The sequence below is a fragment of the Thermomyces dupontii genome, assembly GCF_041956625.1.
Source record: "Thermomyces dupontii strain NRRL 2155 unplaced genomic scaffold VTN31scaffold_5, whole genome shotgun sequence".
Taxonomy (NCBI): Eukaryota; Fungi; Ascomycota; class Eurotiomycetes; order Eurotiales; family Trichocomaceae; genus Thermomyces; species Thermomyces dupontii.
The window spans coordinates 579,143-591,785 of record NW_027192311.1 but is presented as its reverse complement, the minus strand read 5'-3'; the positions used below and the strand labels follow the sequence as shown (position 1 = coordinate 591,785).

The 12,643-nt window shown below is 50.9% G+C and overlaps 4 protein-coding genes across 4 annotated transcripts; 2 read left to right on the top strand and 2 right to left on the bottom strand.

The window, feature by feature from the left end:
* Window positions 1-177: 177 nt before the first annotated feature.
* Window positions 178-1,158, bottom strand: VTN31DRAFT_5490 (uncharacterized protein; the record flags this gene model as incomplete). Its single annotated transcript, XM_069405995.1, has 5 exons — window positions 178-564; window positions 618-830; window positions 890-984; window positions 1,036-1,098; window positions 1,152-1,158. 5 exons carry the CDS (start codon window positions 1,156-1,158, stop codon window positions 178-180), a joined length of 765 nt encoding a protein of 254 aa, XP_069259647.1.
* A 6,851-nt stretch (window positions 1,159-8,009) lies between these two features.
* Window positions 8,010-8,398, top strand: VTN31DRAFT_5489 (uncharacterized protein; the record flags this gene model as incomplete). Its single annotated transcript, XM_069405993.1, has 2 exons — window positions 8,010-8,205; window positions 8,295-8,398. 2 exons carry the CDS (start codon window positions 8,010-8,012, stop codon window positions 8,396-8,398), a joined length of 300 nt encoding a protein of 99 aa, XP_069259646.1.
* Window positions 8,399-10,212: 1,814 nt separating this feature from the next.
* Window positions 10,213-11,064, top strand: VTN31DRAFT_5488 (uncharacterized protein; the record flags this gene model as incomplete). The annotated part of the gene is made up of 1 exon (XM_069405992.1): window positions 10,213-11,064. The coding sequence occupies one exon, from the start codon at window positions 10,213-10,215 to the stop codon at window positions 11,062-11,064; it is 852 nt and encodes a 283-aa protein (XP_069259645.1).
* Window positions 11,065-11,183: 119 nt separating this feature from the next.
* Window positions 11,184-12,509, bottom strand: VTN31DRAFT_5487 (uncharacterized protein; the record flags this gene model as incomplete). The annotated part of the gene is made up of 1 exon (XM_069405991.1): window positions 11,184-12,509. One exon carries the CDS (start codon window positions 12,507-12,509, stop codon window positions 11,184-11,186), a length of 1,326 nt encoding a protein of 441 aa, XP_069259644.1.
* Between the last annotated feature and the right edge of the window lie 134 nt (window positions 12,510-12,643).

Here is a 12,643-nt window from a genome sequence, read left to right as displayed (position 1 = left end):
GCTACAACCAAACAACTTGCCCGAACAAGATTTACGTAGGTAGTCGTCGAGGTTAACACCTTCAAAAGTCATGAAAGGGCAACAACTGGAATTCATGATTATCGATATGCCATTGGTCAAGATCTCATCCAGACGGAAAAAAACAAACACCACTCCCTTCTATACTTCACCGGTCGTTCAGTCCTTCTCGCTGATCGCTGCCAAGCGCTCATCGATCTCATCCTCCGTTAGGGTTCGGAACTCGGGGTCTGTGCCTTCCCGTCCGTCAGCTCGGGGTCCCCCGACGATGCCAATTTCCAGCTCATTTTTCTTGAAGTCCACGCTGAGCACATTGCTCAGTGTCGTAATTCCCAATTCCACCACGTCTTCCCAGCTCCCCGGGGCATAGTCCTTGTTCTTCAGTTTCTTTTCCAAGAAGTTGAGAGCCTCTTGTTGCTTGGGACCGGATGCCGTCGCCTTGTACCCGACATAGTATCCGGCGGGATCGCATTTGTACAGCTGCGGGCCGTACTCGGAATCGACAGAAATCAGCGTGATGGCAATGCCAAGAGGACGCATGTAGGCCTGCCAGACCATCAACGACGTGAACCTCTAGAATGCACTGGCAATGAACAAACCCTTTGTGTGTAAACCTGATTGATGTTGGCCAGTCGCTTGGCGAGGGCATCGCAGGGCATCTCGTATCCGTATTTGTATCTGAACTCGGCGGCCTCACTACGCGCTCGGTCGACACAGGCTCGGGCATCGGCGATCGACCCCGTCATCACACACCCAACGGACGGGGAGATCTTGAAGATGTGCGTGACGGAGGAGGGATCAATGAGTTTGTCCTGGAGAAAGTGAGTCTTAACCCTGGAACTGCAAACGCTTCCATGAAAGCGTGACGTACAGGGACTTTCTTCTGCGAGATGACGACAGCGCAGTTCTTCCCGCGAACTCCTACCGACGTGATATTTGCGGCAGTGATCGCTTTGAAGGCATATTCTGAGATTCATCAGCCAAAGAGCAAGCAAGCTCCGATTCCAAGAAACTGACCGACTTGGTATAATCGACCTTGCTCGGAGAAGATGGTAATATGTCTATCGTACCCTGCGCTTCCTGTGCGGGACTGTCAGCGCCAGACGACGACCAAGCTTCCTACCAATACGTACCCGACATGATGACACGAAGCTCAGTTCAAGAAGAGAGATAACAGAGTTAGTTCGGGAAAGCAGCAGGTGAATTGGCAGGACTGTTGACGACAATGCTGCATACGCGTTGCGGAGAGCTGCCTTGGGAGCTGTCCTCGCCTGGATAGATTCTGCCGGTTGTGACCGCCTTGGTCGGGTAGGTAGTACCTATACTACAGTAGAGATTGCACTCCGCAGAGGACATCAGCTCAGCGTAATCAATCAACATCATCAAAGGTATCCAAATCAACTCATGGGAATTGATATCAGCTCAACGGAATTGGCTCTTATTACATGTGTACGGAGTACGGAGTACCACCCCAAGGGAACTATCATTCAGCTCGAGACAAACAGCATCAATTCAGAAGCATCAACACCAGCTCGCACATTTGAGATTAGTACGCGAGAATAAATAAAAAGTGTTTGATGTGCGAAGCCGGAATATCACCAGCTCAAGGAAACTACTTTACCCTTGGAGTTGGATTTACCTCAAGGAAATCGATGACCAGCTCAACGCATCAAATCAGCTCCAATTCATAAGAAGTACAACGAGCTCAGGGGATTCGACCACCTACTCAAGGCAATCGACACCAGGTGACCAGCCCAGGGGAATTGCCATCGGCCTAGGGGAATCAGTCAACAATTCAAGGGACTCTTATTCAATGCAACTGAACCGACCAGCTTAGAGAGAACCTACCTACCTAGATCTAGATACCCAGGTACATAAGGTAGGTGACCAGGGCGGGTTCCAAAATGGTCAAGTAAGTAATGGAAACTCGTAACCTATGTCAAATTCACAGTGTCCACATGATGGGGTGACGGTTCCTGAATGGTTAAAGAATGTCCATGGTCGCTTAAGCTTGTCTCATTCTCGACTTCCGCTTCCCCAGAAGATGGCGTGGATGTTAGCTCGAATTGCCCGTACAATATATTAGCGGTCAAGCACATATTTTCCTCAGCATCCTGATACGCTGCCAAATCTGAGTTGGCTGGTCGGATACTGGTGGGGGCCTGCTCTCTGCTGTTCCGTGACGACTCGAAGTTTGGCTGTGGCAATCCATCAGCCCAAGAAGATACCGCGTCTCTTGGTGCAAGGATTCTGTATGAGTAGAAGAAGTTGATTTTTCTGGGCGCCATTGCGAAGATAAACGCCTCGACCCGGGGATCCAGCTGAGAATAAAACGATGCGAGGTCCTGGGCATACCGGTCGGTATGGCAAGTGTTCAAGCCATGACGCGTGATTCAGGGAACCAAAACAATCTTGGGACCTGACTAACAGAACAGGCACTGAGAGCAGTCGGGGTCGGTCTCATCACCTGTGACGCCCCAGAGCTCCTCACGAAGTCGTGGCGGCATGCCGACTCCTCGAAGGGCGGTGCGTTCTCCCCAAACACCGACCCAGAAAAGGCCTCGTGGCAACTCGCAGCATGTTGCAGCCGCAATCGACGTGGACGATGTGCCGGAAGCCTCAAGCCAGGAAGAGGAGGCTCTTGACCTCGACTGTTGATCTTGGGGGACACGCGTATGGCAATATGGTCAACTATGAGGAAGAAGATGTAAGCGTTCAATCATTCCATTTCTCATCCAAGCTCACTCTCCAGTTAAACATACGAAACAGAGTCCGCGTACGGCAGCATCTAGCCCCGTAAGTCGGATGTCCAGGGTCCGTCGGGAAGGCCAAGGGAAATCGGAAGTCCAAGAATCGGAAGGTCCGAAAAATGCCGTATGATGCGGACAGTCTGCATCAAAGACTGCAAGTCTATACTGCTCAATGGTATACCGTGTACCTGAGCAGCTTGGACCTGGATGCCCTCTTTGAAGTCGCTGATTGACCTCCGAGACGAGCAATCGGTCAGAATGATGAAGAGGGAGAAGAAGAGGGGAGGGTGAGACTCTGGATGCGCCTGTGGAAGTACCAGGCGCCGATGCGGGCGAGGGCCTGGATTAGCTCATGGCTCGAGCTGCCCGAAAATCGTCATCTTGCGAGGTGCGTTGATTTCTTCGAGCTCCAAGACGCGCTCAACGAAGGGCACACTGATGACTGCCCTCTGAAGGTGTTTCCGTGGATAGAGCCACACCTAGAAGTCACGGATATATTCGCGGAAGCCAAGGGCTGGCTCGAATGGAAGTTGAATACAAGGCACTCCGGCGACATTCTCTAAGCGACGACGTCCAGTACTTCGCGTTTACGGAGTTCATGCTGACCAAATCAGATATCTTCATTTAGGTCGTTGCACGGGTGTGGCTCTCCGTGTTTTTGGAAGAACGCCGGTACGAGGCTCCGGAACTGGAAAAGTTCAAGCGTGCAAATTTCTTGCATCCCCCTCGCCCCCGAGTCGGGAGCTGATGAGCTGGAGCCTGATGATTTTCCTATTCGGCAGCGCATACAGTATTGGCGAAACCGAAGAAAAATCGATCAGGCATATCGACTTGAATGACCCCTAGACCCCACTTTTCGGCAAGGCAACAATGGAATTCTGAACGCCAGGATGCCATGTTATCCGAGGACTTCAGCAGTCCTGCCTAGCCTTGTCCTTGAGGGATGTCTTTCGTTAGCACTCTTCGCACGGAGTCTTCTGATTCATGTACCAGTTCCAGCGCAACAAGAATTGGCATCAGGTCATGATATCAACCACCACCTCAAGAGAAAAATGTACAAGTACTTCGTACGCTAGTACGAGGACAGTATCCTAATTACATTTCCATAGTGAAGCACTTCGAAATGATAAACTTGAAAACGGTCGCCCTTTGCATATGGTCATGGTGCTCCGTGCGCCATGAAGTGTGAGGATAGAACTCTAGGATACTCCCGGTGCTGTCCTAGGAGCAATTGGCTCCTTTCCGCTATGATTCCTAAAGATGGACGACAAAGAAAGGACCGGAGCTGTTAAAAGTTTTGGGTTGCAATCCCAGGAAAGAACAAAGCCAAGAGGCACATTGTGGCCTATTTCAGGCTTTCAGCTCTTCACAACTCACTCTCTGCTGGATAGAAGGGGAAGAACCTGGGACTGCATTGCTCGAGACGTTGATTGACCACTGATGGTCCAACTTGGACCTTCAGCCGAGGTCTCGATGACGGCACATGGAAGATCGGCATCGAAAGTGACTTTTAGTACATGGCCTCGTGCACTCGGGATTTGAAAATCCTTCTCCGAGCTGTATGCAAACAATTCTTTACCGCTAAGATCTTCCGGATAGTATATATCTTGTCTGGCATTAGAAGGGTAAAGATCAACAAGTCAAAGAGCACTACGAGTTAGTCGTTAACCAGAACCATGCCCAGGCCCGCATTCTCCACTCCTTTCCGTGATACCGATGTCAGCAAAAAGGTGGCATACAGTGTGGGATGAATCGACGTTTCAGAGAGTCATCCTTTCACCGCTCATACTGCCGGAGGAACGGGCTGAGGATACATCTAGATTTGGATGGCGTACACATCCTTTTGGCGTACGAGAATCAGGATCAGCCAAGCCGAGTTTGCCGTACTGCGGGAACTGCCGTGATCAAAGCCCGAGTTCCAGAAGAACGGGGTAAGTACCCCTAGGCATATAGGGGAACTTTCTCCATGGTTTCCCGCAAGGCTGTTGGACCGAAGGACCAGTCATCGTTCAAGCTTGCGCCCTATGTCGTCACATTTGAGTCCTGTGCCTATGCCAACGAAGCCGATTTCCCTAGGATGACAAGGGAATGAGTCACATCATCTGACCAGTGTGCACAGATAATTGGAGAATGGAAGGGTCACCGCTCTATGTTCGATCCTACTACTAACAAGGTCCTTCTTCCCTGTCAACCTTTGACGAGCTGAGTCTCAAACCAATGGTCCGAGCGTTACTATTGTTCACGAGCAACAGCTACTCGGCTTGTACCGCTGTTGTTGAAACAATGACAAGTCTCGGCGATTCTGAGATGCATTGAATGAGAAGACTAGGAGAGATGAGGACATTGTTAATCGGCAAGCCTTGAGAAAATGACGGGCGAGGCAGCATGGGAGCGCTGTCATGGTGTCGCGGAGCGGTGTGCATGCGACAGATGTGACCCGGGGTTACTAAGGAATAGTATCATCCGTCGACCTTGTAACTACCCTTGAAGAAATTGATACTCCTCACCGCAAATGGTCCGGGATCTCATACGAATGATGTCAGTGGATGATATTTTTGTCGTCTCCTTTGACTGAAGGTCCATTCCTTGGCCATCCAAGCTCTGTAGTCCCCGTCCATGTTCCAAGGCTACATCATCAACAAGAGCATCCGCTCATTTCTATGATCTTTTTTTAGCATGTAGCTTACTGTAAGTAATCCACGAGTACGACCTGCCGAGGTAAACTCAGTTGTCTTATACTATATATTGCGATCACAATGCCAGAACATCGAGAGTGCGCCTGGGAAAGTTTGAAAGTGGACGTTTGATCCCACTTCGGAAGTTCAGACTCTAGATGCCGATTCGTCCTCGTAGTCAAGGTGCCTTGTCAGTGGCAAGTGGCAACAATGCAAAGAAAACGTTCCGACCAACCAAAAGAAGACATGGGCGTTTCACAATGCGGCCCACGATTTGACAGCTTAAGCGGCCTTGAGCCTTTTTGGGGCCGATGATCTACGGGGATTTTCCGGGCCTGGCTGGAGCATGTACGGAGTACTGTACAGTATGTATGTATACTGTATGTACCACCCCATCGACGGGTAGACCGGTATGGACGCCGGCATGAAGCTTCCAAGTGGATCGATCGGGAGTTAGTTAGACTAACTGGCGTGCGGAATCCTCCGTACGGGGGTACTCCGGCTGAACTTGCAGGGTACGAGTACGGAGTACATACAGAGTAGTATCCGTATTTACCGAGTATTTAGTGAGTCCTTGGACGTGAAGTTGGAATCAAAGAACGAACAGGATGCTTGTGTTCCGCCCTGCGTAGAAGTACAAACTAGGTACTACCTACCTCGCTACCTACCTATTTACGAATGTATTGACTCCGAATGACATGTGTAGCATGATTCTGATGTTCCCATTCGAGTCGGTACTCCCAACTGTCAGGGTCAAAATGCAGCAAAATCAAGGTCAAAGCTTCACATACAAGCACTCGAGAAGTAGTGTTCTCTGTACCATCCTCGAGTGGCCGTCGAAAAGGTTCTGAGGCAGAAAGTCTGCTCCTAAGTGTATGGGTACATGATGAGAACGAGTCGTGAAGAGAAACTGAATGCATTTAACCCAATCTCGCCTGTGCTGCCGAAGATAGCCTAATCAGGAGGTGAACACTCCGAACCCTAATCTTCCGTTTGAAGGAACTGCCAATCCAATCGCCTCTGTATGCAGGCGAGACCTTCCTTAGTTTGGCGAAGAGGACGAAAGTTAGTTTTGTATGGGAGCCCCGTACTAGCCCTAAAACGGAATGGTGTCCAATCAGCCCTCGGCCCATCGCCGGTTTCCACAGATCTCTCCCGCGAACCCAATCAGAATAAACCACCGGGTTGATACACCACAACAGGCAGGGGTCAGACAAAAAAAAAAAAAAAAAAAAAGTAAGATGTATCGGATGATGGATCCGAATGGATGAAGGAGAGTTGGGAGTAAGGCAATGCAGAGCGAGGAAAGGAGATTGTGTTGTGAAAGGATTGCCCTGAACCCCTGAAAGAGGTGGACAGAGTATATATAACGACTCCGTAAGTACTGCATGGTCTGTTTAAGATGTGACGTAGGTATGGAATGGGTCCAACGGGCGACAGGCTGACAGCTTGACAGCACAGCAGAGATTAAAATCTGTGGCAAAGCACGGAGCTTAACCTCCCTGACCCCCACGAGGACGGAGTATCTCCTGCATTCTTTCGCGAAAAGCTAACTGTAAGTTGTAACTCTCTTCTACTCCGTACGGAGTATGAGTGCCAGTTACGTACTTAGGTAAGTACGGAGTAATTCTCTACCTAGGTTACCAGTTTTAGAAGCAATTCCTCCATGCTGACCAACAGGACAAGGGTTCCGCCCATCAATCAATACAGTACCATGCCATTCGTTGATGGTAACCCTGAACCCTGAGATTTTTGAACCCTGAGTCCCTGAGCTTTCTGGAGGATCTGACTTACGGCTTCCCCGAAAGCTAGTCGTTTCCCATTGGGAAGTCACTAGTACTTAGTGGTCATGGCGGGGGTGATTAGATCGAAGTTTGTGATCAAGTCAAGCCTCGAGAAAGGGAGCCCAAGAATCGCGCCTTGCCTGTGCCGGCAAATGGCACGCGATCTGAGCGCTGCCAAACATCGTGAATTCCCGTCAAACGATGCATTGACTCGAGAGGGTCCCGAGAAAAAATGACTCGCAATTGCTGCAATCAATCAACTGAGTTCCGTCTCGTCTCGTCACCCTCTGCGGCCGTAACTCCAAGTTACCTAACGGACGGAGCATTTTGCACTGTACGGAGGACAGTATGTACCTACCTAGGTAAAGAAAAGAAGTTGAAAGAGTCGGTGACCTTTATTGGCGACAACTCCCAGGTCTTACCAACCCTCGGAGACTGCCCGCCGGCTTGGACTCCGCTGCGGCTAGGTTAACTTCAATTGCAGCAGGCCCTGGTTTTCCCTGATGCGCTCCTGACGGGCCTAAAATGATCCTTGCTTACCCAGACATCTCTCTGTAACTAATAGGTGCAGCAATCACACCTGCAATTAGCCAACGACCGGGGCCCCCCCTTGGCAGACGAGTGGCATTTATTTCCGGCTTTTGTGGTAGTATGCACACCTCCTCCTGTACTATTTAAAATCCAGACATCACCCCCTTCTGACTGGAGGAACTCTCAGAACAGAGAAACTTCTTTCGATTCCATTTATTTCGAGAACACGGTCAGAGCACGGTCTTTGAACAATGTCGCATCCACCCTCTGAATCCCAGTCCGACGGCCAACAACAAGCCCAACCACAAAATCCCTCGGACAATAATAATACACTGGGGGAGGGTGAGAGCGAAGATGTCGTTTCCGCGTGCAGGCGGAGGTTTGTTGAGGGTCTGGAGCTGTACGACCGATGCGTCAGGGATGCCAGAGGTCGAGATAGAATAAGAGGTAAAGTCAATCGCCTTTTTCTGACCGCGGGAAATATCTTTTTTTTGTGAGGAAAACCCTCCCGATGCTGATGATGGTTCGCCCTTTAGCCGGAGAAGCTGAAGCGGGATCTGACGAGCACGGTCCCACCGACGATGATTCCGACCATCAGCCAGAGGATTTCCGCGCATTGTCTGGAACCGGAATCGGTTGAACTTGCCATGGTTGCGTTCTCTTCTACGATCCTGGGAAGATGATGGGAGAGGGGTCGCCTCACCGGTGTCCCCTTTCAGTCGGATACTGTACTGGACTTTTGGACATTGACCTGACGGATGATTGTTTGATGATGTGCGATTCGATCCGACGGAGCGGACTGCTCCAATTGCATATGATGCACCGGGCGGATCGTGGGCAGTCATTCAACCGCGGGATAGTTGGACGCCTTTGACAAAAAGAAAAAAAAAAAAAAAAAAAAAAAAAGAGAGAGAGAGAGCCCTGCGAGCCCCCCTTGTCAACACCCCGATGATTTTCCCTGTCAAATACATATAATCGCATCTTCGGTCTTCACCAGTTGTTGCAGGGATGTGTCTTGGCTCCTGCTACCATGTTCAAAATACACACAAGACCCCCGCGTTGCAGGCGGAGGATCGGATCTGGTTACCAGTAAATGATTCCCCGAGCTGCAAGCATGTGCCCCGTATGCTATTACTGTGTATTCTTTGTTTTTTTTTTTTTTTTTGTCTTTTCCTGTCTGCAAGTGCATGATACTCCATAATACAATCCGGACATCAATTCGCCTCGTTGCGTCCAGTATCCACTTCCGTAAAACCCCGGGGCGAGATATGCACGTTGACCCCGTCCCCCGTCCGTATACGTATCCGGTGACAACCAGGCCCTCCATTCGTAGGACCCTCATACGAGCCACGGAGCCAGCTGCCACGGTTACTAATTGGGGGCTGAGTGCATGACGCCCTGCAGGGATCTCTGGCAAATTGCAGTGGCCGGTGCCCAAGTGAGAGACTTACAGACTGACCGACCCTCTCTATCTCTTGATGAAACAAGGCGGGAGACTATCTCTTTTCTTCCGTGAGAGCTCGGCAAACTCGATGTATTCGGTGAGATCCATTATTTGTCCAGTTCTCGACGCATTCGCATTCTGGTAAATGGGAACATTTTCCCCTGGTCTGCTGACACAGACAATGGACACACTTCGGCACAGCTCGCTTAATATGTCTTGCTATGTTTTTCTTTCCTGTTTTTCTCCCATGCCTCATTTTGTTTCCAGCGTTTCATGGGATGCGGCTATTGGTTGGTCCGGTCTTTCTCTGGCGATGGGCAGGGCTGATTTCAAGCACGGGCTTTTGGGGCCCCAGAAATGGTGTTGTCTCGGGGAGTCGGGACCAGTTTCCATCGATGATAATGCGGCACGGTCCGGGTCAGACTCGTGCAGTGGACCCAGTACTTCTTCCCTGGTGTCATGAACTTTCGAAGAAAGCCCCTGCGATAGGGGATAGGACGAGATTCGATTTTTCTGTATAGAAGCTTCATGTGCCGAGATAAAATTTCTTCATGATATGCCGTCTGTCCTTATATGAGTCAAAGAATGTTTTCCCACTCCGTCGTAAGTACAAACATTCCTTGCCGGCGTGGACGTCATTTTATCGCCAGACCGACCATCTCGGACTATGGATGATCACAGCCATTGTTTAAACGACCAGTCCGCATTGTTGATGGAACGTAAGAGTCGATCGGAATCAATCGTTGATGATCGACGACATGGTCCATGACCATCACGATGAATCAGAATGAATCATCAAAGGTGTGGGCCCGTCCGAACTTCAGGAACTCGAAAGCAGCGAGCGGCCTTTGATGCGGAGAAGTCGGTAGAACTAATTGAGGAACCGAAGCAAAAGGATCAGAATGACACGTATATAAATAAGAAGCTCACTTGGTCATGGGAAGTCTCAAAGACATACACAGAACTATCGACCATTGAAGACAGGAAAGTCTCAAATCAAGTCATTCACCATGGCGGCAACCACGAGTACGGACTCTTCAGACAACAAGATCGTCAACTTCTACGACATCGCCATGCGCCCTCCCGTGGAGGAACATTGCTGCGCACCGAACCCGTGGAAAGCGCGGCTCGCCCTCAACGTCAAGAGTATTCCGCACAAGACGACATGGGTGCCCTTGATGGACATCCCCACGGTCCGCAAGGGTCTTGGCCTGCCGGCATGCCGCAAATTCCTCGACGGCTCGGACTACTACACCCTGCCGATCATCCAGGACTCTTCCACGGGCGCCGTGCTCGGCGACTCGTTTGACATTGCGGTGTACCTGCAGAAAACATACCCAGACGCCGGTGCGGGAGATCTATTTCCCCCACAAAACCTCGACTTTGGCTTCACGTCGCCACCGTTCCTGCAGATCCCACTGTCGGAGCTGAATCTCAAAGAATACCCGGAATACGCCAAGTTCAATCAGGACGTCGATGGCGTGTTCAGCATTCACCAGCAGCTCTCGGTGCAAGGCATGCCGTTCGATCCGGCGAGGGCCGAGGAGTGCAAGGCGGAGTTCGCCCGCCGTGCGGGCGTCAAGTCCTACTACGATCTGGACGTGGTCGGCGAGCAGCGCGACAAGGTCAAGGAGTCGTTCCGGAATACTCTGGCCCCGCTCGCGCAGTTGTTCACCCGGGACTCCAGCGGGCCATTCATCCTGCGGAACAGGATCAGCTATGCGGATATCATTGTTGGCGGGTGGCTGCGCATGATGTGCAAGACGATGCTGCAGAACGAGTGGGAGGAGTTGAGGGGTTGGCATGGAGGGGTCTTTGGGCGGCTGCATGATGCATTGGAGGTTTACGCGGATGTCAAATAGCGATTTTTTTCCAAACTACCTTAGAAAAGTCGCAATGCGTAGCGAAAATCATGGCATAGTCAATGACTCAATCGGAAGAAGAAAAGGAAAAAAAAAAAAAAAAAGTTTTGTCTTGCATTTCACTCGCTGTCACTTTCCCATGAGCTACTACTGAATTCCACCACCGCCGTCCGATTCTTCTTCTTTTTCTTCGCCGGCGTTTTCCTCTTCGGTTTATCGTTCTTAGTTGCCGGCTTGTTCTCCTTTGCAGCGTTGGCCGCTTCTTCCTCACCCTTGTTGGCAGGAGCAGCAGAATTTGACGACGACGGCGCCGGCTTGCTGATCTTGCCGCGCACCACCCAGAGCACCAACTCGGCGCGCTTCCGTCTCTCAAACCGCTCCAAATCGAACGAGGCGCCTCCCGGCACCACCCCGTGATCAAGATCCTGGCTCCCCGAAGCGAGATTGGCTTTAAAGGCCGCGATTGCGGCGGCGTATTCCTGCTGCTGCTTCTGCTGCTGCTGCGAGACCCGTTCCGTGTCTGACCCATCGCCGTCTGCGTCGGCCGTGTCCGTCGTCACCAGCGTCTGGTTTTGTTCCTCGTCCTTCCGAATCTCTTCGTGCGCGGCCTTGCGTAGTCGTTGCCGGGCGCCTTCGCTTCGCAGTCCTTGGAGATAGGCCAGTAGTGCTTTGTTGTAGCTTGCCGGCACGCGCTCCAGTGTGAATATGTGCTTGAGAAGGTGCGCCTCGCGGGCCTTTTTGAATTTCCATGACGAGCGGTCGTAGTAGAATTGGTTTAGGTAGCCGAGGATGGGCGATTCATTGGTGTTGTTGGCATTGGTATTGCTTCCGTCCTTTTGACTGTTTCTGTTGTTGGTGTTATTACTTTGGGCCTTCTTCTGCTTCTTCTTTTCTCGTTTCTCCCGTTTTCGCTTCTTTCGTTCCTCCTTGTCCTCGTCCTTCTCGTCCTGTCGCGCTTCGGCACCCGCGGGAGTAGTTTCCCCATTGACTTCCTTCTTCTTTTTCTTCCCCTTTTCAGTCTCACCATCCGCATCCGCCACCCTCACGTCCTTGTCCGTACTCGACCGTTGTGTCGTCGCATCCTCTTCTTTCGATGTCGCATTTTCCTCCTGTTCAACCCGTTGCTTCTCCTTTCTCTCCTTCTTCTTCTTCTTTGCCTTTCCCGTCTCACCACCATCCGGCGCCGCCGTCACATCTTTATCCGTCCCCGACTGCTTCGTCGTCGCATCATCGTCTTTCGCACTCTCCTCCTGCTCTACCCGTCGCTTTTTCTTCTTCCTCTTCTTCTCTCCTTCTTCATCGGCATCACTTCTTCGCTTGCCTTTCTTCTCGACACCCTCTGGAGTCTGGGTCGGCGGCGGATCCTCGGTAGAATTCTTCAGCTTCAGCCCTAATCGCTTCCAGGCTGGGATGTGTGTTGTTGCTTCTCCCGTTTCATTCGACATTTTTCGTTTTTGAACGGGGGCCGGTGCGACGAGAATATTATTAGATTTATATGGACGATTATTGTATGCTTCGTCCAAGTGTCCGTGTATTTTCTTGAACTTTTTTTTTCTCCTATTTTTCCAAGGAGCGTTTA